The sequence below is a fragment of the Notolabrus celidotus genome, chromosome 21, assembly GCF_009762535.1.
Source record: "Notolabrus celidotus isolate fNotCel1 chromosome 21, fNotCel1.pri, whole genome shotgun sequence".
In the NCBI taxonomy this organism is placed as follows: Eukaryota; Metazoa; Chordata; class Actinopteri; order Labriformes; family Labridae; genus Notolabrus; species Notolabrus celidotus.
This window is the reverse complement of record NC_048292.1, coordinates 6,602,444-6,629,896: the sequence shown is the minus strand read 5'-3', so window position 1 is coordinate 6,629,896 and position 27,453 is coordinate 6,602,444. Positions and strand designations below refer to the sequence as shown.

Sequence of the window (27,453 nt, the reverse complement as noted above, 5' to 3'; positions counted from 1 at the left end):
TGTTTATGTAATGGTGTGACTTGGAATTAGGGGTGGGCATTTCAAGCCAAAATGCTATTCGATAGGTCACTGGCAACTATTCAGCAATTATTGGTACTTGAGCCCCCCCTCCCTTAAAGAAGAAACATGCAGACTAGATCTCCTTGTGTTACCAAGCACCGGGATGAGGTGCTGCTAGTAACGTCTGTCTCGACCTTTATGCCGGTGTTTCTGTGACGCAGCATCGTGGTGTGTAAGTTTACACTTCACAGCCATGTTCAGTCTCTGTAACTCTCTCCATTTTTAAATCTCACACCGCTATAGACGTATTTCCAGCTACTGTTGCTAATGTTTTCTTCTTCTTTTGCTTTTTAATTCAGTTAATTCAGCATTCTTCTTCTTCTGTTACTAAATTTTGTTAGCAAACACCTTTAAGACGCTCTACTGCCACCATGTGGTAGGAATACCTTATGACAACCAGACACCGGTGAAAACAAGGAAAATTTGTTTTTGTTTTTGTAGGTTAAATCACAGTTTTGTATGAGTCTCACATAGGGTTGCAAAATTCTGGGAATTTTCAAAGTTGGAAACTTTTCATGGGAATTAACGGGAATAAATCAAGAATTTACTAAATTGAAGGTTGGATTTTTTTTCTACGTGTGTTAGGCATGGATTGCCTTGTTAAGTTGTTTTTGCTGTTTTTTAATGTCTTTTTTTTTTTTGTTGGTTGATACATGTTGTGATGTGTGAATTAATGTATGCAAAAAAGGGGAAAAATTCCAATAAAAAGATTTCAAAATGAATAGGGAACTTAAGAGACCATTGCCTGAAAGGGTTTAGCAGAAACACAGAGGCTAGGCTTGAGAAGCTTGAGGGAAGATGCTTTCTTATTTTCATGTTTAATTGGACTTTTTTAGAGGGAGAGCAGTTCTTTTTTATTTAACATTTTGAATGGGACTTTGTTGGGATTGCATTTTTGTAAATTTTTGAATGGGTTGGGTCGAGTGGATGAGTAATATTTAACTCAACACTCGTGTTTTTATTCTTCAGTGAAAGAATTGATTGTTCAATTAAATATTTAACACTTGATAAAGTTCTACTTACAAATAAATCTGTTTTAATTGTATTATTTTGGATGGATGTCTGCTTATAACAAACAAATATTTATGCTTGGATATGATACCTTTCCATTAAATTACCCTCAATTCCCAGTTAACTCCCATTAATTCCCATAGAATTGTAATCCTATTTGGAATATTTCCAAAATTCCTCAGCTTAACTTCCCACGGAAACTTCCCAGATATTTACAGGAAATTTTCCACCATTTGCAACCCTACTGCCACAGCCTTGTAGAAAGTGATGTAATGGCTAAACCTGCATAATAAGCAGATGGATAAATTTACTGATCTGAAAAAACAAACCGAATATTTTGAAAATACTGAATTCAAGGTCATTTCAAGGCCTCCAATTCCCTCATGGGGTAGGACTCATGGTAATCTGAAGCCTTTGAAAGTGTTGCATGATGCTGCAGTTGGATTTCAACATGTAGCTGTGACTGGAAAGCTTCACAATCACATTGAACAGGGCACAGGGGCTGTGTTCATAATTTAAGTGTTGCCTAAAAGTACATAAGTAAGTTTTGGGGACTTCATTTAAGATAATAAAGATATCCCACTCTACACTTTCAAAGCAACTCCCTGTGAGGTAAACTATCTGTTATTAGTAATGGTGGCTTTGAAGAGAGGTGATGACGGGCTGTTTAAACACCAAATCACACAATCACGCTTAAGTTGTTTGTGTGATTCTGCACGGTAAACAAGCAGCTACCATCTTCTTTAAGGTAAATCAACACTTTCAGTCAATGGAGCTTGGTGGCATTGAAGAGAGCGATGTTAAAGCTGTTTCTATCGTTGTAGGGATTCATTCGATATGTTGTCGGACATTTTCATAACAATCTGAGCCCGTCAGATTAACTTTCAAAGGACAGGCTTTACCCCCCCAAGGATCACATTGCATCCACAATGTGTGTCACTGTTGCAGTCTGAGGATATCTACTAGTGTAAATCAATGAAATGTAAAAATATGTCAGAATTCTGTCCAGGTGACACAGTAAATTAATTACCCTTTAGGTGCTCCTCCTGTTGTGTTTTCCTTTCATACTTTATGAAGGAGGAGTGGAGCTTCATTTCTCTCTGCAGCCCTCTCCTCCCTCCTTCTTCTTCTTTGTGCCTCGCCGAGTGTGACGACTTTCAATATCAGAGTATTTGGTTTGAGGCCAGCGGGCAAATATTGACAGAGTGGATCTGAATGAAAGACGCTCCGTTTCTGCAGCGCTGCGTCTGAGATGAGTTTTTCCTGCGCCGCGGCGGGGCTCGAAGGAGGAAGATACTCAGTCTGCAGAGCGGGGGCCTCCATCAACACCAACCGTCAAACCATCCGACGTCATTTATTTCCTCCATCTGCAGCCGTCCCACTGACTGCTGCTATCATCTCAGCTGGATGTGCAGCATCAATTCTTACAATACAAACCCGTTCAAACCGCTTCCTCTTCTTTGATTCAATCCACAAACTGACCCTGACTTCTGCACAAACTAGTTCCTTCTTCCACTGGATGATTCGCTCCTTACAGCCAATTACGCCACCCGTTAACAACCGACTGCTCACCATCAAAGCCGCCGCCCCCCCTTCACTCTTTTTTCTGCACCATTATTTCTCGTCCGCAATCACTTCAAATTAGATCTACAAGTCAATACGAGGAGTCAATATTTAATTTGCTCACAGCAGGTGGTGATTTAGTCAGAGACATGCTGGATCTCTGGAATCATGGAGTGTGTGTCCTTCATATGAAACACTAGAGAGACAGAGAGGACATGAAGCATGGAGACAGAGTGATAAAAAGGTCATTACCATGAGGCAGGAAGTAAAAATTACAACTTCATTAAGGTGCTTTGTTTGCTCAAAGTCTGACTTTCAAGAGAGTCTTGAAATGCTGAAAGCTTCCAGAAATTCTAACAAGTCCCAGGAGGAAATTGTCTACATGTAAAAAGTAGTTTTTTATAAAACTATGAACACACACTTTTATTTTTGGCTGGATCCATCCACCACTAAAATAATCCCAAACAAGTACAACATTGTCCTCGTTCTTCCTCTTTCGGTGAGCGTCTGTTTTTAGAAAATAAACATGAAACTTCTTATTTGTAAAGTGTTTTGAAAATGTCAGTGGGAAGCTTTGGGTTTTTAATGAATGGTTACAGTCAGTCTCTAAAAGAGTGTAAAGCTATGTTGTTGATTTAGATGTATAAATGGGACTTTTAATCAACAACCTGTTTCCTAGCCTACACATACATACTTTAGTCATCCTCCAGCCTAGTTAGCTCTGAGAATGTGGAAGTAACAAAGCCTCTACAATGTTCCTGTGACCCACCTACAACAGAAAACATACTTTCTACAAGGCGATTTGAATTTGCTCCTGTGGTGATGTCACAACAGGAGGGATTTGCCTAAGCATGCATGCAGCAAGCTTCCTCCTACGCCATTGGCCCCTGCTGCTAATATTTTTGTTTGATTTCACCTCACACAGCTTCTACAACCAGGGCTGACCACATGAAGTTACATATATAAAAGTAGGAATAACACTACATTTCTAACATACCACTCAGAAATGTGCTGTTGTAACCACAGCTTTAAAACTTCAACAGTTGCCTGTTCCTGTTTGGGGTCAGATTCTGGATCATATGTGTAGTGTACTGGTGCAGGTTCTTCTGGTGCGCTTGCCAAATTTGTTTTGGGGGTTTTCCACCTCTGAATGTGTCTGCACCCTCCCTCCTCAGGCAATATTCAAGCAGCCAATCAGCACAGCCCGTCTTATCATAGCATCCCTTCCCACTTAAATCAACAAGGATATGTTTTTAAGAGCTAAAAAATATAGCTACATTGACTTTTAAAGCTAACCTTTACTAAAATGACTGTAATCCAAACATGTGGAACTACATCCTACAAAAATAGACAAATAACCTCCAAAGATGTATCCTGTGAGAACAACAAATATCCTTGTATTCTGTGGTTGCAGAAGTGAAAACAGAAGTTAAATGTATGCTCCTAAAATGTAAATATAAAACTTGTTTGTTTTTTTAAAATCAACAAGTTAAACTTTTTGAAAACTAATAAGATGAAAATTTTAGTATCAGGCGATGCATTGAGTAATCTACCTATAGATTCCTTAATTCATTAGTGAATTTTTGCTCTATAAAGTGTCAGAATATAAGGGTAGAAACCCATCACAGTTCAGCTATGTGTCTTGAAATGCAGGATTTGTTACTTAGATATCTACTTACACTGAATGTCTTTGAGTTTCAGGCTGTTTGACAGAGAAATGTAGGAAATCTTTATCTTTAAAAGGCTAAAAACATTGTTTTCTACAACTTTTGCTGGAAAATTAACATTAAGATGATCAGAAAGTTGTCAGTTGTTTTGCTGTCAGCTTCCATCTTCTTCTAAAAGACAGTGAACCGGGATCATGGTCCTCTTTTCTTTGACTTTTGCCCTATTGTTTGCATCAGGTCGATGCATCAGGACAACCTCAGACTTTGACTCCTAAAGATCCCTTTCTGCTTCAAATGAAGTATCTGATTTCTTTAATCTCCAAAGAAAACACATTAAATCCCTCCTTAAGGAACAATCAGTCTCTTAATTATCCTTAATGTGATACTCTGTCTGCGTGATGAGGAGTCCTTTGTGTCCTGGTGCATGCTGGGATATGTGGTTTGGGTCTGAACGAGGGTCAGAGTTGTGTTTAAGGTGAAGTCTGCCTCCTGTCACGCCGCCTCTCTGTTAAACATTCAGACTCTCCTGAGGATGATCCAGTGTGTCACGTTCTGATGTTCAGGATTGATCTCCTGCTCGTCTCTCTTTAATTACACCTCAGGGAGGAAACACACGAGCTGTTCCTCTGCGCTCTCTTCATTAACAGGCCTGAGGAGGAACTTTGGCAGAGACTCACTGAAGCTTCAGCCACAAAAACACAAAGAGAAACGCGGAGGTTTGTTTATCTGTTGTCTTAAAGACGATTTTTCCCCTTTAGGGAGTTTCTGTTCTGCAGGAATCTCTTTAGTCGGAATCAAACGTTGGAGTCTGAAGGAGCAGTTTTAATTAGCTCCTCTGTTAGCAGCAGCAGGAATAAAAGCACACAGAGCCTCCAAAACATGGCCGACATGCAGTGTTTAAAGTGAGCAGACACTTAGAAAACCTGAGGCTGGTAGTAAGAAGCAAATTCAACATAAGTTGTCTTTATTTGAGTTCACTGGCTCAACAAAAACTTTGAAGTAGAGACAGAGTGTTTCACAAAGGTTGTTTAAACTTTGTCTTTTTAACTCAGGCTTTCTGTGTCAGGCTCTGTTATCTTAACGTACAAACATGAAGAGTATGAAACAACATTAGATTTAAAAACTACTGCTGTAATATGTAATATGAATACAGAATCTGAAAGCAAGGGACAAAATGTAGGTGCTGGAAGTGTTTTTGAAGGCTGCAAAACTGAAACATGCAGCTAACAATGAAGTACTGACGACATCTTTCAACTCCATGTCTTACATATCTTCTTCTTGGACAATAAAGGATGACAAGTGCACAGAAAAAGAAGACTGCACAGGAATTCTTTCATCACTTGTCCTAACAAACTGCTGCCCACACCTGAGGCCTTGAAACATCATCCATTAGTCCCTGGTATGGTGGCCTGCAGGGACAATTGTGCTGCAGTGGTCCATTAGATTTCCATTAGGAGAAACAGGCTGGACTGTCAGACTCTATGCAGAAAATATAAGCAAAGGTCCAAAACTATGACAGAGTATTAGGCACGACCTATAGGAAAGAAAGAAGTGGGATTTCAAGAATAAAGTTGGAAATATAAGAGAATAAAATCAGACATTTACAAGAAGAAAGGGTCATCATTTTATGAGTACAAAGTCATGACTTTAGGATACGCTCAGAAGAGCAGCCAGCCACCAGAACTATAATGAGGAACATGGGGCATCTTCAAGATTGAAGATTCCTTTTATTGCCATCCATCAAAGATGATAGAGAGATGCAGAGCAGGGAATTACGATCAAGGCTTGTTTGAAAGAATCACAGATATTAAATTTGAATGATAAATGCATAAAACTGAGTTATTTTGAAGCTATACTTTAATACAAGTCTCATAAACAACTGAATACCTAATATTTTAGCACATCAGCGGCACATTTTCTGAAGTATCAAGATTCTGAATGAAAGAATTGCGATGGAGAGCGGGCTGATAGTCAGCTATTGCAACCGCTGTGTCTTCAGCTGTTGAGTTCAACTTCACAAGGTGATCCAGGTACTTCATGTTAGTGCAGGGGGCAGATGTGCTCTTCTGATTTCTTCATATGTTGTTTGAGAGGATATTTACCATAGCCTGTTATTATGGCTTCTTTCTCATTAAAATAACAACGTTATTTAAATAACGTTGTAAGTTTTGCCCTCCATGCACAGCCAACTTACATACTTAGGTGCCGATCGGTTGCAGGACGGTTTGGACCCTGAGATGACTTTACTCTGACTTAATAGTGAGGGAAAAAGAGGTTTAGTCATTTGTTTCCTCAGGTTTGCCTATCATGACAACTCTCAATGTATTATTCTCAAAATGTATTATTTTAATTTTGTAAATTTACGATTTTATTTGTGTAAACTTGTGACTTTTTCTTGTAAATGTGCGACTTTTGGGGCACCGTTGGCCTAGCTGTCTAAGCGCGCATCCCATATACAGAGGCTATAGCCCTCGTCGCAGAGGTCGCAGGATCGATTCCAGCCTTGATCATTTACTGCATGTCCTCCCCGACTCTCTACTCCCTACATTTCATGTCCCTCTTCAGCTGTCCTGTCCATTAAAGACAAAAATGCTCCAAAAATAACTTATATATATATATATATATATAGCGACTTTTTCTTGCAGCTTTATACTCATAAAATAACAACTCTATTCTTTTAACATTATGACTTTATTCTCGTAAATATTTGGACTTAATTCTTGAAATCTTACTTGATGTTTTAATTCATGGAGAATGTGATCTCTGTTCTCCTCCCCTCTCAACTTGTTCTGATAGTCACACACACACACACACACACTCTGCAGGGAAACACTTCTGTTGATGAAGTTGCAGATGTAGTTGTATAAGTGAAAGAACAGCACCTCACAGCTAAATCAGACATGACACCGTACGTTCTTCATCCAGAGAAAGTCAGGTGTGCAGCATCAGTTACCGTAGTGATCGAGCCAACAGAGGCAGCTTCATGTCTCTGAAAACTTAAAGCTCAACATATCCTGATAGCACATAAATCCATCCTCCTGTTCCCTCCCAGCTCAGGAGGAAAAATGCAAATCTGCCTGTTTACAAGGTAAACCTGTAGAACAAATTCAGCCTCAATTACACACACTGATGCTCTGCAACAATTATCCTCCATCACAGAGAGCAAACTTCATTTTAATGAGCTTTTTTTTTTCCTCCTGCAGAGCTCTGTGCATGCTCTCTCTCTCTCCCTCCCTCCCTCCCTCCCTCTCTCTCTCTCTGTCTGTGCTCCGGCCTGCAGACAGACGAGCTGCAGCACCGAGAGGCCAAATCGACTCCAGCATGTAATGAATCGCAGCTCTGAAATTAAACTGACGGGTAATGAATCTCCATCTTTCTGCTCTTTACGCGCCTCTCTTTGTCTCTGAAGCAGCCGAGGGAGTCATTTACATTCTGCAGAGTTTCCCTGCAGCCACAAACGCTCACTGTCACTTACAGAGAGGACAGAGATGAACTGAGGAGACACTGTGGAAACTGCAATGCTTAGTTTTAGTAAATCTCCAAACAGAGGAGAAAGGAAGAGGAGGAGGAGGAGAGGCAGTTTTTCTCCTTCTTGATCTACAGATTTGTCACATGCAGAATACGCATGAACTTCTGAAACTTCTGTGGCTAAATATCACCAAGATGAGTCAATTTTATCATCTTAAGTGTTGAAAAATGTTTCATTTTGTGGATTACATCATAAGATTTATTGCACAATAGTTTCTTTGCCTTGTTCAAAGTTACAAAATGTGTGTTTGAGAGTTTAAAGAAGATAATCAAAGTCGGAAATGGAGCAAAAAGTAGAAAGGTATAGGGATTAGAACCGGTTCCAGCTACTTCAGGCAATCTACATCATTTACCTGTATGCTCACCAATGTCTTAGTTCTGCATGTCTTGACGTCACAAGAGGCAGTCCAACATCAACAAAGTGGAGGCAGTAATCATGGCCGACAGGACTCAGCAGCGGTTCAACGTGGGGCTCACATTCATTCAAAATGACGTCAACAGTGCAGACGTGTGATTTCAAGCAACGCAGGAAACACCAGCGACATACTGAAACATTCCTCCACGCAGCCCAGCATTAAGTATCAGGAACGCCATGTGTTCGACGCTCTGCGCCGCCAGTGTAGAGTGACCCTGTTATCTGGCGGCATTCAGCTGAATGCATCGGTGGTCGTCAATTTATAACAGCTGCTGGTAGAAACAGAGTCTTCATGAATTAATGTGTGTTTGTTTTTTCAGTGTGATGACAAAATAAAGTCTTTAAATTACTCTTAAGTGAAAACTTAAAGAGAGTTTTAAACGACAGCAAATAAAGACGCATTCGGTGAAAGTCAAGGTCACATTTTACACTGAAACACTCGTCAATGCGTGCTTTCCTGTCTCAGCTTCCCTAAAGGTTTTCATGAGAGAGAGTCTAAATAACTGTTGAATCTAAATAACTAAAGATGCATTGGGATGAAAGTCGCCAGTTAACAAGGTCACACTTTACACTGAAACACCGGTCAATGAGTGCTTTACTGTCTCAGTTTTCCTAAAGGCATTCATGAGAGATTCAATTAATAAAGTCATATTTCAAACCATAACACCGGTAAATGAGTGCTTCCTGTCTCAGCTTTCCTAAAGGCATTCATGAGAGAATCAGTTAATAAAGTCATATTTTAAACCATAACACCGGTCAATGAATGCTTCCTGTTTCAGCTTTCTCAAAGGCATTCATGAGAGAGAGTCTCTAGAACTGTTGAATCTAAATAACTAAAGAAGCATTCGGATGAAAGTCGCCAGTTAACAAGGTCACACTTTACACTGAAACACCGGTCAACGAGTGCTTTGCTGTCTCAGCTTTCCTAAAGGCATTCATGAGAGAGAGTCTCAATAACCAAAGATGCAATCAGGTGAAAGTCGCCAGACTACAGGGTCACTCTTAAAACCATAACACCTGTCAACAAGTGCTTTCCTATCGGCATTCCTGAGAGAGAGTATCAATAACTGTTGACTCTAAATAACCAAATATGCATTTGGTTGAAAGTCACCAGTTAGCAGGGTAACATTTTATACCAAAACACCGGTCAATGAGTGATTCCTGTCTTAGCTTTCCTAAAGGCATTCATGACAGAGTCTCAATAACTGTTGAATCTAAATAACTAAAGATGCATTTGGGTTTAAGTAGCTAGTTAACAAGGTCACATTTTAAACCATAACACCGGTCAACAAGTGCTTTGCTGTCTCAGCTTTCCTAAAGGCATTCATGACAGAGAGTCTCAATAACTGTTGAATCTAAATAACTAAAGATGCATTTGGGTTTAAGTAGCTAGTTAACAAGGTCACATTTTAAACCATAACACCGGTCAACAAGTGCTTTGCGAGTCTCAGCTTTCCTAAAGGCATTCATGAGAGAGAGTCTCAATAACTGTTGAATTGAAATAACTAAAGATGCATTCGGATGAAAGTTGCCAGTTAACAAGGTCACACTTTACACTGAAACACCGGTCAATGAGTGCTTTGCTGTCTCAGCAGAGCAGTGAGGGTATGTGAGTTTTGTCACATGTTAGCATTAGATCAAAACCTGCAGGCTGTGGAAAATCCATAGGAAGTGATAAAGAATGGGTCAATGAATAGAATTGATGATGAGATTGGTATCAATAAAATCTTATATAGTGCCATCTATAGCTCAGTCTATATATTTAAGTACTGTATAGACATAAAACACAGAAGAACACAAAAAAAGAGGCTATAAAGAGGGTTTAAAGAGAGAATGAAACACCTTCAAAGATGTGGAAAACAACACAAAAGATGTAAATAAAACTAAATAACTTTGCTCCAGTATAATCCATTCATGCGTCCTTTACTCCACCATGTCTGGGAGGCAAAAACTTGAACTGCCCTTTATTTTTCTAAAGCTTGGAGCAACTTTTCAAATCAAGAGTTCAAATGAAAAATATATGATAGATGAGGTTTTTTTCGGCTGATTCCAATTGCAGAATTTTGCCAAGGTCAAACCTGCTGAATCTGATTTTCTTTCTTTAAAACTAAAGATAACTGACGGCACAAGCAATAAAATAAATCCTCCGTTTGAATCTCAGCTTTATGATCAGAACTGATCCCACATGTAACAACAATAAAACACTCACTCTTCTACTAGGTCAATGTTTTTTCTCCTAGCTGGCACCTTACGCTCACACTCCCGATGTGTGAGCTTGTGTGTGTGTGTGTGTGTGTGTGTGTGTGTGTGTGTGTGTGTGTGTGTGTGTGTGTGTGTGTGTGTGTGTGTGTGTGTGTGTGTGTGTGTGTGTGTGTGTGTGTGTCGTGTTAGTGTTTGTCAGTGTGAACATGGCATGAAACATGTGACTGGAGTGTGGAAATCTGATATCAGCATGGGGTCTGCCATATCTGAGAGGACCGGTCACAGATCACATGAACAGGATGAAATCAGCTGATGCTGGTCACCATGGGTCGATCGGTGCACGCACAATAATCCTGTTATAACAAACAACTCCACTTCTTTGTCTCACAGAGTAAGGAGGGAATCTGAACCATTCAGACCGAACATGAACATTGTGATTTCATCATTTACCTCACGGCTTCTCACCTGTCCATTCTGAAGTTCGAGGCCTTTGCACAATGTCTGATTCTGCAACAGAGAAAGAAAATTTGATGAGGTTCAATGTTCAAGGTGCGGCGTTGTTGATGCAGAGATGAACTTCTGTGGACTCATATTCAGTTTGTAATACACATATCTGAGCGTTCAAACCTTTACAAGCAGTGAAAGAAGCATGATCGTGAGGTGAGAGCAGGACTAAAGCAACGATTGAAAGGAAATAATATGAAAACTTCTTTGATAATTGATTGATAATCAAGCAAAGACTGCAAGCTAGTCAGGCAGGCAACTTGATTCATTCTGACACGTCATCCTCTCAATCAGCTGATTTCAACATCCTCTCATTTGGCGGTTTATAAGAGCTGCAAGACATCCTGTCTCTGCCTCTGCCCTGCTCCTGTGCTGAGTACAAACTTCAACCCAGCATCCACCTGTAGGTTCCAATGGGGGTTACACGGGACTTCCCCCAGATCTGTGTCCCGTTGCTTTTTCAGAACGCAGCACCGAGCCAGATCGCCTGACAGCTGGAGTCATGTGACCGAGGTTTTCCCGCGAGAAGTACTGAATCAACGATGATCCGACTCCTCTCTTTAGCCCTGCTGTCTTTATGGTCCTCTGAAAACCTCTGACCTGATGACTCAAAGCCTGGCTCCGCTCAAAGTTAAGTTAAAACACGATCTAGCGATAACACCGTGTTTTATTCTGAAAATTCATCAAATGTTTTGGGGTTTTTTTTGGTGCCTGACTTCCTGTCCCGCTCCAGGTGCATCCATCAAAAATAGAAGTTTGCGTATCTGATCCAGAGGGCTGCAACCTGCTGGATCAGAGACGCAGCTGGAACACAACAGAGCGGATCCAGTGGAAGTTAACACATTGACTAGAATAGAAACCTTTAGGCTCCGGTGCCATGACGGATCAGAGACAGACCGGACACGGATCTGGTGGAATTTGGCCGTCAGTCCGATCTCATTACTCCTCAATTCCTGCATATAAGCTCATCTGTGGAGGAGTGACGGCCAAACACAAACACTGTTACTGCTGCATTAATAAACTTTTAGTTGAGAATAATGTGAGGTGTCTGACTGAAATTCAAGTTGTGAAAAATCGAATTATTATTCAGTTCCAGTTGCTTCAAAGTGAGTATTCGTTGGAGTCAAATAAGATGGTGCGTCGTTGGCCTTGCAGCTAAGTGCGCCCCATGTACAGAGGGTATAGTCCTCATTGCAGCAATCACTGGTCCTGCATGTCCTCCCCTACTCTCCACTCCCCACATTTCCTGTCTCTCTTCAGCTTGAAAAACAGAGCGATACGATGGATTTCAAGACCAGTTAACAGGGTCACACTTAAAACCATAACACCAGTCAATGAGTGCTTTCCTGTCTCAGCAGAGCAGTGAAGGTATGTTCGTTTTATCATATGTTAGCATGTTAGCATAAGAATGAAACATGGAAGTGATGAGGGAATCAATAAAGAATGGGTCAATGAGCAGAATTGATGATGGCACTGATCAACTCTTATGCAGTTCCCATGACAGGGTTGATAGTGAAAGTAATTCTGAGTCACAGCCCTACGTTTGTTTGGCATGTTCTCTGCTCCACGGTAATGTCAGTCAAATGTTTTTATGGATGTAAACAAGAGAGATACAGGCAAGATTCTGGCAGGAAAACATCCATATATGATAAATATTCTGGATCAGATCACACTGAAGCATGTGGTCCTGGTTTCAGACTGCAGGTGATTTGAAAAACCGTTCCATAAACATTAAGATTTCTGAGCTGATGCTGGATTTGGTTTCATCAGTAGCAGCTTCTTTTTTTAGTCTCCACTCTCTTCTGTCTGATCGACTTCACGCTGCAGTGACTCCTCGTCCTCGCCCCTCCTGCTCTTTAACAAACACTAACAAACAGCAGCGAGTCCTCCAGGGGGTTCAGACGCCGCCGTGATGTCACAGCCGGGCCGCTCTGAGGAGATCTGCAACTTGTTTGTCATCTGAAATCCAGAGAATGCATGCGGATCCTTTTCAGGGGAGCAGAGCGGGACACAGAAACCCGCTGAGGAGCTGCAGTCTGGAGGATCGTGGAGGGTCAGGACGGTCAGACGGATAAACACAGACTGATTCATTCTCTATGCATTGTTTTCACGCACAGGGGAAATTCAAACTCTGGAGCTGAGTGGTGGTGTGACGTCAGGGAGATGAATGCACCGAAAGAGACAAAAACGGGTTCACAATAAGTGTGTTTGACTCTGTTTCTGCTCCGTGTGTGTCTGCAGAGATCACCCAGTGTGTGTGTGCAGACAGATTCAGTGTGAGGTTACTTCAGTCGTCAGAGATAAAGACGATGACCTCTAAAGAATTAACGGCACAAAGAGGAGGAGAAAGAGGAATTATTCAGAGCTCTACTTCAAGAGACGGCGAGCCACAGAGCTTCATGTCTGCTGTTTGTTGTTTGATTAATTCGCCTGTGTAGTTTACAGACCGCACACCAACAGAAGAGTCCCTCTGTAAACAACAACTTCCACGAGTAGTGCCCAAAATAAAACAGACTACATCCAAAAATATCTCCTTCAAGTTTCTGTTAGGATTTCAAAAGAAAGACAAATAAGAACACAGTGGATGCTGCTGTTTTGTCAGACTACGACCTAAATACGATTTTTTTTGGAACAAATATTCAGGATAAAATATATTCAAATAATCTGAGAGTTGCAGAAATGCTTTAAAAGACAGCGAAGGTCGTTCGTTTGACATCATTAAACCTGTCTCTGGATTAAAAGCAGGCGTATGTTTGTACCTGTCCTTCACTCCCAATGTTTGTTTTTCAGTGCAAAGGATAAAGATCAGCTCAGTCAGAGGATGCACAGACTGAATTTGCTGCTCGCTGCATCTCAATGACTGTTTTCTCTCACCACATAATCCTCCCCCTTCCCCTGAATGCAACAAAATGAAAACAAATGGCATTTCCCCCCCGTATTTACAGCCAGAGCATCTGTTCAAAATGCACACAAACACAGCCGGCTTCTGCTTTCCTTGTTAGCATTTGGACGGGGAGGATTTCTGGGGAGAGCATTAGCGCTGTTTGGCTAACTCTGACGGGCTTCATCTCTCAAAGCTGCGAGTGTGGAGCCTCGTGGGAAACGTCGGCCACCTGCCCAGCTGCCTCAGTCTCCTTCCTCACCAAAACTGCGGTGTCCAATGCAGACCGAGCCCCCAAAGTTTGACTGGAAAACGTCTGGAATAAGTGTCTTTGGTGGTTTGAGCCAAGATGTTTGAAGGTCACAGTCGAAGGTCTGAGGAAATGTATTCAAAATCCATCACAATTCAAAACTATGAATTCCACTGAAGTGACTGCAACAAGGTCACCTTGATTATCATTTGTATCAGTTCCAAAATGACAAAGTGTGTCCCCTCAGGAGCTCAAAAGTCAATAATTCCTTGACTTTCAGTTTTTCCATAATGTGGGATTAAAGCTGAGGTTGGTAGTCAGATTTAGATACACTTTTTGTTATACTGGGTAAAATGATCTTTCTGTCCCGATGGCAATCAATACATAATGTGTTCCTAAAAAGAGTGAAAAAAGCCGCTCTACAGCCAGAGTAAACCTAGGAAACACCAACCAATCCAGTGTTTTTGTTACGTAACAACAATATCCGGTCTGTCACGGAGTCAGAGCTCGGAGCTTGTTCAGCCCATAGACTGTATAAAATGATACTGAATCCCCCCTCCGTTTTTCATTCCCTGCACACGTGTGCTAACAAGGAGCTTAGGAGGGAGGCATGCTAGTTCTAGGCTGTCTTAATAAACACAAAGGTCAGTTTTACTCCCCACGTCTGCAGATTTGAAGATCTAGTGGATGATTTTTATTTGTCATGGATAAGTGCTAGCACTAATTAGCATAGCCACATAGCTACATGTTCATAGCTGTAGCTGTAGCTGTGTACCAAGACACACGTCGACATACTGATAAATAAAACAACAAGAAACACTAAATCTGTGACCAATCCTTCAGAAAGATCCTGCTACAGGCGCCTCTCCGTCAGGATCAGATTCTGGATCAGATTCAGAGGGTTGAAGTAACGTGATCTCTGAGCAGCCGTGTATATTCAGCCAACATGTAAACATTAGATCAACGTGCTGGACAGCCGAGGCACATCCACTTCCTGAGGGGGCGTGGTCAGAGAGAAAACAGCCTGTTCTGAGGAGGACTGAAGAAGAGGGTTTTTCAGGCATGCCAAAATCTGATCTGAGACTCATGTTAGACAGACAACAGCCATCTGTTATCAACCCGAGCTACAGTTTACTTACTTAACCTCTACAGTTATTTTGACAGAGTAGTATGTATGTTGAATAGAAAAGGTTGATGACGTTTAATCTTTGTCAATCAAACGAGGACATCCTTAGTTTATAGTGTAAAGAGTTAATCCTCTGGGAACTATGAATATGCCTGGTCAAATTTGTTTTTAAGTAATTCTTCAATTTTTTGATTTATTAAAGTTTTGATTTCTATGAATTAACTGAGTAAGGGTTTGGTAGTTGTGGTGGTGTTGCAGGAAAGGTTAGCAAAATAAAAAATAAAAAAACACCCTCTGGGGACTCTGAATGTATGCAAAAGATTACAAGAAAGTTATTAAATTTGTTTTTGAATATTGTGTCATAGATAAAAATGTTGATCAAGTGGACTCGTGGTCCCTTGATGCAATAAAAGAAGGGAGATTTGAGGATCTTCCTCCTGAAACCTCAAACTGGATTTAAGACTGCAGGAAGTTTTAAGAATATTTTACTTGTACCTGAAGTTTCTGATCAAAGTATGTTTGTATTGGCACCAAACAAATTAATCTTCCAGGTGCTGTATAGTTGTATGTTTACAAGGAGACACTACAACCTGACATCTGGACTTTGACTCTCAGTTGTAGAAATCACAGGAGATTGAAGGGACCTGTCTGATGAGTGTAAGAGCAGGAGGAGGTGTGAGGAGGTCTGGATAAAAAGAAGGCCCGGTCCCCCGTGTGTCAGCAGCTGACGGCAGCATGAGGCTTGAAACATGCTCTGACATGCTTGTGTTCAATTAGAGGTGTGGCTCTCACATATTCACAGCTCCAGCAGGAGAAACAGCCACTTAGTTACAGCGAAAATGACTGTTGGAGCATCATTCAGGACGCCTGTGGATACTGTTTCTACATGTTAATTAAACGAAGCTCCTGGAAGCTCGATTTAGCAGCTGCTCTGACAATTTTTGGTGGGGAGAAACATTTTTCTTAGCAGCAGTGTTGGTTTTTAACCAAGCAGGGTTCTCAAACAGCAGCCTGTTCGATTTTATGTACGGTTTCAATGGGACACCTTTATAGAGTGTGTGTTACCCCTCCCGTAACCTCCGATCCTCCAACGCCAACCTCCTCTCCATACCGCCTGACACCAAGCACCAAACCTCTGGAACGCCTTACCACTAAACATTCAAAACTGCCCCAACCTGTCCACTTTCCAAACACTCACTAAAACCCATCTATTTATGCTTTTAATGTATGATTGCTTTAAAGTGTATTTAATGCTTTTCATTCATGTTTTTATTAATCTGTATTTCATATGATTGAGTATTCAGAAAAGTGCTTTATAAATACAATTTATTATTATTATTATTATTATTATTATTATTATTATTATTATTATTATTATATAGTGTTAGCTATGTTATTAAAGTATAGAACAAAATCTAATAACTCATTCTTAAAACGATGCAGCGAAAAACACTGAAGCTCTTGTAAAAGTTAGAAAATGAAGGCATTAAAGTGATTACTAGTACCTAAATGTAAACACATTTAAATGTTAGATGGAGTCCCCCAAGGCTCAAACCTTGGGACTCTTTCATTTAATGTCTTCATGCTTCACTTAGAAACATTTAACCAAACAAATAAAGTCAAACTCAACATTTACGCAGATGACACCCAGAGGTACTTTTCTAAGTCACTAAGACGACAGTCAGCAACTCTTTTGAGCTTTTTGAAAACTAAAAACCAAGTCAAGAACTTTGTTGTAGATTTGACAAACAGATCAACAGTAACTCAGATATAGATCCCTGTGCTGCGGACGAGCCCGGTTTGGCAGGAGCTTTGTCCCGTCTGCCATAGCACTTCTGAACAAAATGCCCCAGTAATGTGTCATGTGTGTATATATATGTGTCCGGTGTGTATATGTGGGATGATGTGCAGCATTGTTGGGAGGCTGGGTGGGTATTTATTGTTTATTTATTCTTGTACAGACCATGACTACAAATTTCCTTATTAGGGACAAATAAAGATCTATCTACTTATCTATCTATCTAAGACGTCAAATTAAAGTCTACATTCTTTCGCATTAAAGACAACAAAACTAGTATTTTTGAAGAAATACACTTAATATAATCAGCTTCTTACTAATTTGGGATAACTGCAATGGTTTGTAGTTGATCCTGATTACGGCTCCCAGGGAGAGCTAATGGGGTTCTAAATGACATAGGTTGATCCTCATGGGACCAGTAATGAAAAGCCAAATTAGACATTTTAGGGCAGAACTGACACACAGTTGAACCTTTACGTCAATATTGACTCAAAAACCAGGTCTGCAGACTTCCGTCATAAAAACATCAACATTTCCAGCATTTATCTTCAAGAAATGCGTTGCCTTTAAATGTTAATTTGGCTAATTCAGATGACCTCATTGGACAGAAAAACAAGCTACTTTCTTGTTTTTTATGGCTCTCCAGAAAATGAAAAAATCTATAAAATTTGCCTGTTCAAACACCAGTTTGTGCTTAAATTTTATGTTTCAAAGAGGTCAAATAAATGCTGTAATCCACCTTCATTTAAATTTTGAGTCGCAAAAATGGTTCCTAGGAAAAAGGAGAGAAATATTGAGGCCCGGTTCAGCTCCTAGTTTTCACCATCTTGCATCAAACCCTGATCTTTGGAGGCTAATATTGAGTGAGCGTGTTGATATCAGTTCTCTGACAGGTCAGCATGCAGAGGATGATTGAGTCTGTGGAGCTGCAGACGCTGGGTGGTCTCTCAGTTTTCTCAGCGTCATTCATTTCAGCTCTGAAGCCGCAGGCAGGACGAGTAGAGCAAGCAGGTGTGTGTCTGCACGTCATCAACTCACTCCATCTCCATCCTATCACACGACAAATTGCCTTTTCATTAGACGCAGGTAAATGAAATTGTCTTTTGTCTCTGCTTCTGCACGTGTGGGGAGGAAGTCGTTGGAGTGTGGACGCTGAATCCATTACAGTGCTGACGGGGAGAATCATACGACATACTGAGGACGGAAACCCTGCTGACCAGGAAATAAACCACCCTAAATACTGTTACTACACCATCACAAATCACTGAGTCTAGTCAGAGCATTATTTATTTGAAATTACTTCTTTAGATCTGAAGCTATTTCAGTGTTTATGAATATATTTGTTGCTTTGTGCTTTCAGGTAAAATGGTGTTTCGTTTCATAGAAATCTTGAAAATACGCCGCTAATAAATACAGAATGAGTTCACACTAGGCAACGGCAAATGAGGTTATCTTGACAGAAGGGCACGGTTTATCCTCTAGGGATATCAGCATCAAAAGTATGACATTTAGGTTTGTCAGAATTTGTGATATCTTGTCCAAAGGGTTTACAACTCTTTTGGATAACGAAGTTTGAGCATCTTTAATACAGTCAAAGGAAAGGGTTCATCCTCTGGGGAACATGAATGTGTTTGAATAGTGGGAAAATTAGTTAAACATATACACTTTCTAAGTTTAAGTGTGGACTAAGTGTGGAGCCAGGGAGTAAGGAATTCAATAGGTATCATCCTCCTGGGACTGTGAATGATTCAGTTAAATTTTGGCAACCTGGCCCTTTACGTGTTTGTTGTTCTAAGTTTAGGAAAGAAGCAAAGAAGCAGACATTTTGACTGGATTGTGGTGCTATAGAGGAAAATTAAACTACTAAGATTCATCTTCTGGGTAACATGAATGGCTACAGAAGATTTCATGTAAATTTAGCACTTGGGTAGTTTGAATATCTTGTCACAACGAAAACATGTCAGTCGAGTGGAAGAGTTCAAACCCAAGATCCTACTGGGGATCTGTATATGTATTTGGGTTCAAGTCTCACTGCAGTTAACTAGGATGAGAGGTTGTCTGAAGAGTACATACTTTTAAGTTGCATTATGGGAAATGTAGGACCATATAAACTTGAAGCATGACTAATAAGAGAGATTAAAAAAAAGTAAAGGTATTCACCTCTGTTGCTTAACCCTAGAACACTATTGCTAAAATTAGTAACACCATCACTAACGCAGGGTGTTTTTTACCCGATATAATATACCCCATAAAAAGTACTTATCAAAATATGACAATACATGACAATACATGACAAATTAGAGTAGTGCTCTTTTATTTTGAACTGTGCCATGTCTAACAAAATGAAAAAAATGTATCATGGCAGGACCCTATCAAAATTAAGGCGTTAAAGTGATAACTTACAATTTAATGTAAACACATTTGAGTGTTAAAATGGAGTTCCCCAAGGCTCAATCCTTGGGACTCTTTCGTTAAATGTCTATAAATAATAAAAAATGTTCCAAAATTCCTGAAAATCTGGAATTCAGGACCAAATTCAGAACAAAAAATTATGAAACTGGAAACTTGGTGTTCGGTCCACCCATTCCTGGGACATTTGAGACTTCCCTGGTGAAGGCACAGTTTTCTTGACAAACAAACAGCAGCAGGAGAGAGAAACAAAAAAAGGGTGAAAATCACCCGAACATGTGCCTGTAGGAAAGGGCGGGTTTTGGAGAAGGGAAACACCCACGCCTGATGATGTTTATATTAAGCGACCGGTGCGAATAAAAGACATCAGAAGTTGAAGGAGGAGAATCCACACATCCCTGTTTACGCATATAGCTTTGATATAAATGCAAAGGCTGTCATCATAGCGTAGGTGTCTGTTGCTTTGTCTGGCATCATGTTGTAAACATGACACTCTGACATTCACAGAATTTACGCCATGTCCTGCCTCCTGAGCCTCGTCTCCCACCTTGCATACCAACGGGAGAGACTCCACACTGTGAAGGACACTTGTGAACGGGGAACTCTTTTTTATTTCAGGGGCAGTGTTCCTGAAATGTTCAGGAAACCTTGTGTAAAAGAAGCTTTAAATTGTTGGTTCTGTTTGTCTCTCAAGATCTGTATCCAAGTTAAACATCAAAAGAGTTGTCTATCAGTTAAACTTCCACACAGCAGCCTCTGATGTTGAGTTTTGCCCTCTGATTCACCGTCATCAGGAGAGGGTGGGAGGAGTCAAACAGCAGAGATCACCAGGATGTCAAAAACAAAAACTCCTCATCATGTTTGGATGCTGAAAAGTCAGTTTGTTGAAGACCTGCAGGTGTGAGTGTCTATTTGAATCTGACGTTTAAAGACTGAACAGCACAACAGAGGCTGATTTAAGGCCTGCAGTCTGTCTGCATCTGCGTGTGTGTGTGTGTCTTTATTTTATGTGAGCAGCAGCCTTGTTATATTTGGCATGTTGCTGTGGAAACCAGCCTTCATTTAAGAACTATTGTTGTGAAGGCTGAACAAACTGTGCCGAGGTTTTTTTTTTCTTCTTTTCACATCTGAAGTCTCCCTCTGACACGGAGCTCAGGTACAGTCGAGTTAAACGTCACGCTAAAAAAAAAAAAGAGCACGGACACACAAAAAGAAAAAACTCAGCACAGAGCGAGTCATTATTTTTCATTAAGCAAAGCCGCGCAGTAATCACTCCTCCTCTGCAGGCACGGATTCAGCTGACCGATGAATAATGTCTGCTCAACACACACACACACCGGGAAACACACACACACACACATACACGTATAGCTGGGAGCTGTAGAGACGACATGGACGTACAGAGAGAACTAGGCGCCTGCAGGCAGCAGCGCCACTTCAGCTCGCTTCAAATAATTGGGTTAATTTGGCCGTTTAGCGTGATGACGCCGCAGGACGGGAACCGAAAAGTCCACAACAGTTTGAGAGAAATACAAAATAAAAGCTCAGCGGCAGCAGCAACAGCTCCTCACTGTTTCCGCCTTTATCTCTTCCTCTCGGGCTCCTCTGTCCAAACCCCATTTATTTTTAATTGCTTTTGTCCGCATCTTTGTTTACGTCTCTGCGGCCCACGATAAGCACGCAATAATGGGAAATTAATTTGAATACATTTACAGAGGTAGCTGAAATGTCAGGCGGTAAAATAAAACTCAGCTGCACGGAAAAAGTGATTCCTCTTCTTCTCATTCTTCTTCTTCTTCTTCTTCTCTTCCTGCAGCTGCGCCGTGCGTTTGAACCCAGCGTTCAACTTTCAGCACGCGTGCTAATAGAGCAGCTGGTTACCTGACAGGCTACATGTAAACACAGTGTAAGGTCAGAGGGCAGAGGAGACACAGCACAACCAGCCGGTCACACGGAGGCTGCAGAGAGGTCTCACACTCGACTCGGGCTGCAACACAGACGAGTGCTTATCAGTAATTGAAGAAAGCTGGAGCGTGCTCTGAGGTAGATAAGCAGAAGTTCCCCTCTGGACTTGCAGGCTGAACCTTTGCTGAATCAAGTCGCACGTCGCCATCGTCTCAGAAAAGCAACAGTTGTGCTATCAAAGATGCTAACAGATAGGCCTAAATACTACAGGGACCAAAGGCATGAAGATTGCATCAGTTATAACCAAAACATTGGTTTCTTAAGAAGGGACATAGAGCCAAACAATGGAGGCGGCCATATTGGAAAAGTTGACTCAGTCAGTACAACTTTTAGTAAACCTAGCGAAGGCAAAAAGGTGGAGTTCAGGCGGACCTTTAGCCTCCAAGAAAACAGCTACAACATCCCCAACTCACCTGCCAGTCAACTCAACCACAGCTCTACTTATGCTTAAGACTTAGCCTTAATATAATCAAAAAGGATAGATGATGAAAATATTCGATAATGGGCACTTTAATGAGGGTGTCAATGGGGCTTCTTTGGCTTTTAGAGCCAGCCTCAAGTGGACACTCTAGGAACTGCAGTTTTTAGCTTTAGTTTTCAACATCAGAGGTTGCCGCTTGGTTTGGACCAATCTGAGGTCTCAAAGTTCCAGATAACATGCTTGAGAAGTTTTCAAAAGGGCTGGAAGGGTTCTAGCTTGGACATTTGGGATGTCAGTTTTAATAAAGGTGCATTAAAACTCGCTAAAAAATGTCTTGTAGCTTGTGAAGACTTGACTAAAGAGAATTAAAGCGTGAAAATGTGGATTGAAAATATCTTAATGGCTACCAAGTGAAAAGCAGTCTTAAATGCATTATGTGAAATGTAAATTAAACACAGATAGCGGTCAGATATACACTTTTGTTTTCTGGGGCGCCATTGGTTTAGTGCAGGGGTTCCCAAAGTGTGGGTAGGGACCATAGACTGTAAATAAAAATGGACAGCGTTGCTCCGCCTCTTCCCGTTGTACGGTTCTGAAGCCAAAAAATCCCGCTCGTGGGCGCCGCCATTGTGCAGCCAGAGCCTGTGAAGCCACGGTAACAAGCTCCGCCCTACAGCGTAGCGTCACAAGACGCTGTGTGTCCTTTGAAGTTTCCCTCTATGGCGGCTGTGAATCAAAGGAAACAGGAAGTAAAACCCCGTTTTTTAAACTCTAATAACTAACGAAAAATAAATTTTTCAGGAAAAAGAGGCCTTGAACACAAAACAGTCAAATACTAACTACATATCACCACAGCATACGGATGTGAGAAACATTCGTACGACGTGTTTTTATTTATTGTATTTTTATTACAGCAAAGTTTGACTGGATTTTTTTACATATACTGCAGCCAGCCACCAGGGGGCAGACACTCTGCTGAAAGCTTCACCCCCAGCCGAGGGAACTTCTCCCTTGGTAGGGACCCCCTGGGGGATCGCGAGGCACAAATTGGGGGGTCGTGATATGTCTTCCCGATTGTTTTTTTTTTTTTTAAAGTTATCTGAAAATAGTACATTTGAACCATTATGGTTAAAAGTATCAACAAAAATAGTAGCTCATACGTGAGCTAATTTTCTGCAGACTAGCCAAATGAAGCCACATGAAATCACTTTGAGGGACAGTGGGGGTCACGAGTCTTTGGGACCTATATTTTGGGGGTCGTGGGCTGAAAAGTTTGGGAACCCCTGGTTTAGTGGTCCAAGCGTGTGCCCCACATATGGAGGCTATAGTCCTTGTCACAGTGGTTGCAGGTTTGACTCCCAGTCCAGACCATTTACTGCATATCTTCCCTTCTCTCTGCTCCCCACATTTCCTGTCTCTCTTTAGCCGTCCGATCTATTAATGGCGAAAATACCCCAAAATATGTTTTTTACAACATTTTGTTGCACTGTTAAACAAAACTTGTGCACTAGTGACCCCTTGTCTAAGGTTTTTTATGTCCGTGACTTGGAAAAAAACTCCAAGAGTCACCTTGAAATGCAAAAATACACAGTTTATTTTCTAATAAATATGCTAAAAATAAAAGAAAAAGAGTATTTTGTGTGTTATTGGAGGGGTGCAGGTCCCTGACGAGTCTGGAACCACTTGTGTTATGTATAACTAAATGTTGTAATGTTAAGATTTTACTTAATTGAAACTACAGGGTAAAACAAGGTCAACAGATCAAGTTAATTCATTGAAAAGTCTGCTTAAAGGGTCGAGATGCGTGAGGCCACATAGTATTTTAGGTTACTTGTATTATCACTGTGGAGCGAGTTGCTTAAACACAACTCGGTATTTAGCAAACTGCACAAATCTCTCCAGAAATACTCATTTCTGCTAAATCCTTCTTTATTTTTTGCTGAGGTTTGGATTGTCAGATTTCTCCTAATACTACACAACCCATAATCCTTGTCAGCCTGTTGCCATGGAGACAGCAAACATCTCACTTACAGCTCCTTCCTCTCCTCCACCTTCACATCAATCCTCCCCTTCCTTTACAATGTGATGCATTCATGTCCCGTCAGAAATAAACGGGAGAAATGACTGAAGTACATCACCGTTAAAGCTACAAACACATTCATGTAAATTGAGGCTTTTAAGCGCCCCATCCTCACGTTTTCTAACCCCCTCTTCACTCCCAACACTCCATCCCACCACCGCCGCCTTTCACCCATCACTCACGGCGACCTTGTCGGAGAGAAAAACAAATTAAAGTCCCATTTATTACTCGGCGCTCTTTGTTAGCGCCTGACTGGCAGCACAAGGACGGACCTCCTTCAACGGCTAAATTTAACCCCGAACCACAGCACCACTAAAAAAACCAAACCTCAAACGAATGACTCAGAATCTTTAAAGCAGGGTTTGATCAACTTATCGTTCTTTTATCTGGAGAGTTTGTCTCCCAGGAACAGACGTCACTCACACAAACAGAGGAATAAATCACAGGAGCTATTTTTCACTCTGGAGCTGAGCGGATGTTCTTTAAGAGCACTTTTAACCACATGTTAGACTTCATCTCAAGGTTGGCTGTTTAACAAAATACAAACCTCATGAAATCTTTACATTTATCTCTTGCTGCTTAAGGTTAAACCTGAAAGTATTCCAGTTTTACTCCTACAGAAAGAGTCGTCACTCAAAGTCTAATTCAGTGACATTTTGCAGGGAAGTCTACCGTCTATTAAGTCATACAAATAATAAGCAACACATTGTATTCAGCTGCAGAAGCACTAAATTGCTTTGCTAATTTTATGCAGAGCTGCAGTTGGTTAGCTGTGACCTGTGGATTGCATTAACTCTGACTTTTGTTTGTTAATGGATGTGAAAATGCAAATAAAGAACTCTTACAGTGCTGTGATTTAACATGAGTTATATGGAAAATAACTTTATTATTCACAGCTACTGGGACTACATTCCTTTGTAGGAACTCATTTATTCTAAGACATTATTGTATTCTCCTCAAGTTCTAATGAGAGGTTACATGGTTCTTATTGTTAAAGTTTGATCTGTACGTGTAAACAGGTGCGGCAATGAATACAGAAACCTACAACTCAAAGGAGGAGAAGGACATTTTGAGGCCTTGAGTGTAGAAACTAGTCTTTTATATATTCTGGCTCTGACATCAACCACTACTATCAAGTATTTCCTTAAAAGGGAGAATCAGATTATGTCATCTTGGCCCTGTTTTTACATATTTTGGGGTTTTGATGGCATAACAGGCTGTAATTAGGGCTGGGCGATAAAACGATAACGATAATTATCGTGATATTATTTTTCTCAATATAAATATAACAAATGTATGGTAAAACGTTGATATATTTAAATCTTTAATTACACCCCCGCAACCACTGGAAAGGGAGTGTTTCTTAAACGCTAGTTCCCACCCAACATTAAACAGACGAAGAAGTCGGCAAGGAACAGCCAATCGTGTTGCAGGGTAAGAGGTAGGCGAGGCTTAAAGACGTTTGGGGCGGAATGTAAACAACAGAAACGAGCGACAGCAACACTGAAGACAACTGAAAAGAAAGGCCACTAAACTTTATTAGTTAAGATATTTTGGCTGGGGCCCTGGTGGCCTAGCGGTCTATGTGCCCCACATACAGAGGCTACAGTCCTCGTAGTAGAGGTCGCCGGTTCGATTCTTGGCCGCAACCATTTCCTGCATGTCCTCCCCCACTCTCTACTCCCAACACTCCCTGTCTCTCTACAGCTCTCCTATCAATAAAGGGAAAAATACCCCAAAATATAATTTTATAAAATAATAATACTAATAATTTGAAAAAAGAAGATATTTTGGCTATTTACTGGACTACTAAATACCAGAAAAAGCCAACAAGCCGTCTGGTTTCTTCCACTTTCACTCAGGAAAAAAAAATTATGCCTTCAAAATGATATGAAAGAATGATTTGATATCTATTGTAAAAAAATCATCAATATCATCTGATATGAAAAATGTTATCGTGATAACATCTTTTTCAATATTGCCCAGCTCTAGCTGTAATGGCTGTAACATTACACTTATTAGATCAAAGTGTGTCCACTCTAAAGGCTGATTTATACTTCTGCGTCTCCCCTACGCAGCAGGGGCTGACGCAGACATGAGCACCACATACTTTTGCGTTGATGTGTCCGTGTCGCGCAGCAATTCTCCGCCGAAACGCCTGAGGGCAGTGTGGTCTCTCTGATAGCCGGCCGCCTGCTTCCGGTCCTGCTACGATCTCTGTTTACTTTTCCACAGAGTTTCAGAGCGTGTTCTGTTAATCTACAGCTGATACATGTTGCTGTTTATCATACAGACATGATTACATGAAGAATAGAGAGGAGGAGATGAAATACACGGCCGATGTGCGGCCGATGTCCGGGATCCCGGAAGTGCTGTAAATGCGGGAAAGACAAAGCCGCCGAGCGGACCAATCACAGAGCTTGCGGTCCGCGTCGGCTCTACGGGGAGTTACATTTTGGAGGAGGTACAAGTCAGCTACGTGCGTAGGCCTCGGCGTAGGTACGGGAGCTACGCGGACCCCCGGCGTAGGGTACGCCGTTGATTCAATGCAGAAGTATAAATCAGCCTTAAGTTCCCGTTTTTGTCCCTAATAGTCTCAGATTGATAGTCTAAGTGTCTGAAAACATTAGAGAAATAATCCCTACAGAGAAAGATTATTTTTAACCAGTAACAGCTGGTTTTAGCACAACAACCAGTCCTCATTCAAAAAAAGAGTAAATTTATCTCACAGAATATTGGAGTTGCTGATCTACTCTGCCTTACATTGTTAGTGTTTTTGTATGTTGCAAAAACCTGACTTATATATTTAAAACACCAAAGTCACAAAGACAAACTGAGCAATGGAACCAGCAGTGGATGGACGACTCCTGAGTACAGGGATGTAAAATTGCTATTTTTATAAATGGAGTCTGGTTGTTTTGGAGAGCGTGAATAAACAGTTATGTTTGTTTATAATGTCCTTGAATGCTGTTCCCTGGAGGAGTCCAGGTTTCTCTATTTTGATCCATTTACATATTGAAATCAGATTTTAAATAAAGACCAAAAGAAGTCTGAAGACTCAGAGTCCTGAAAATAACACTTTAAATAACTTACATCCAGCATTTAAACTGTGGATTCAGCTTATGTGTCCTGTTCAAGTTTAAAGAATGTAGTTTTTAAAGGTTTTCAGACTCATTTATATTCTGATATCCAACTTCAGCATCATGCAACACTTTCTAAGACCTAATAAACCACAAGTGGGGCTTCAAAATGTCCTTGAATGCAGCATTTTGGAAAAAACAGAACTTAAACGTCAAACAACAAGAAGTTGTTAATCTTCCTCTGCAGCAGTCAGTTGGTTGATTTGTGTTGTGATGTGACTTTCCTGTTTGAATTCTGATTATGGCACCAACACCATACTATTGCTGCACATTAACAAACATAGATCAAGGCAGAGGTAGAGCAGCAACTCCTTTGTCCTAACAGTTTAAATATAGCTCATCATGAAACACTTTCTAAGACCTTAACAACAAGTAGGGCCTCAAAATGTCCTTGTTAGTCTACCTCTGCATCAGTCTGTTGGTTTATTTAAGT

The 27,453-nt window shown here is 40.8% G+C and overlaps 1 protein-coding gene across 2 annotated transcripts in view; it reads right to left on the bottom strand.

Moving 5' to 3' along the window:
* The window catches only part of phf21b (PHD finger protein 21B), a 130,792-nt gene that overhangs the window by 50,244 nt on the left and 53,095 nt on the right, over positions 1 to 27,453 (bottom strand). Inside the window, exon 2 of one of the 2 annotated variants that reach the window (XM_034673401.1) lies at positions 10,897 to 10,953. In XM_034673401.1, the coding sequence (XP_034529292.1) occupies positions 10,897 to 10,953 (57 nt within the window). The remainder of the gene's footprint in view (positions 1 to 10,896; positions 10,954 to 27,453) is intronic. The other variant, XM_034673402.1, reaches the window with a different exon arrangement.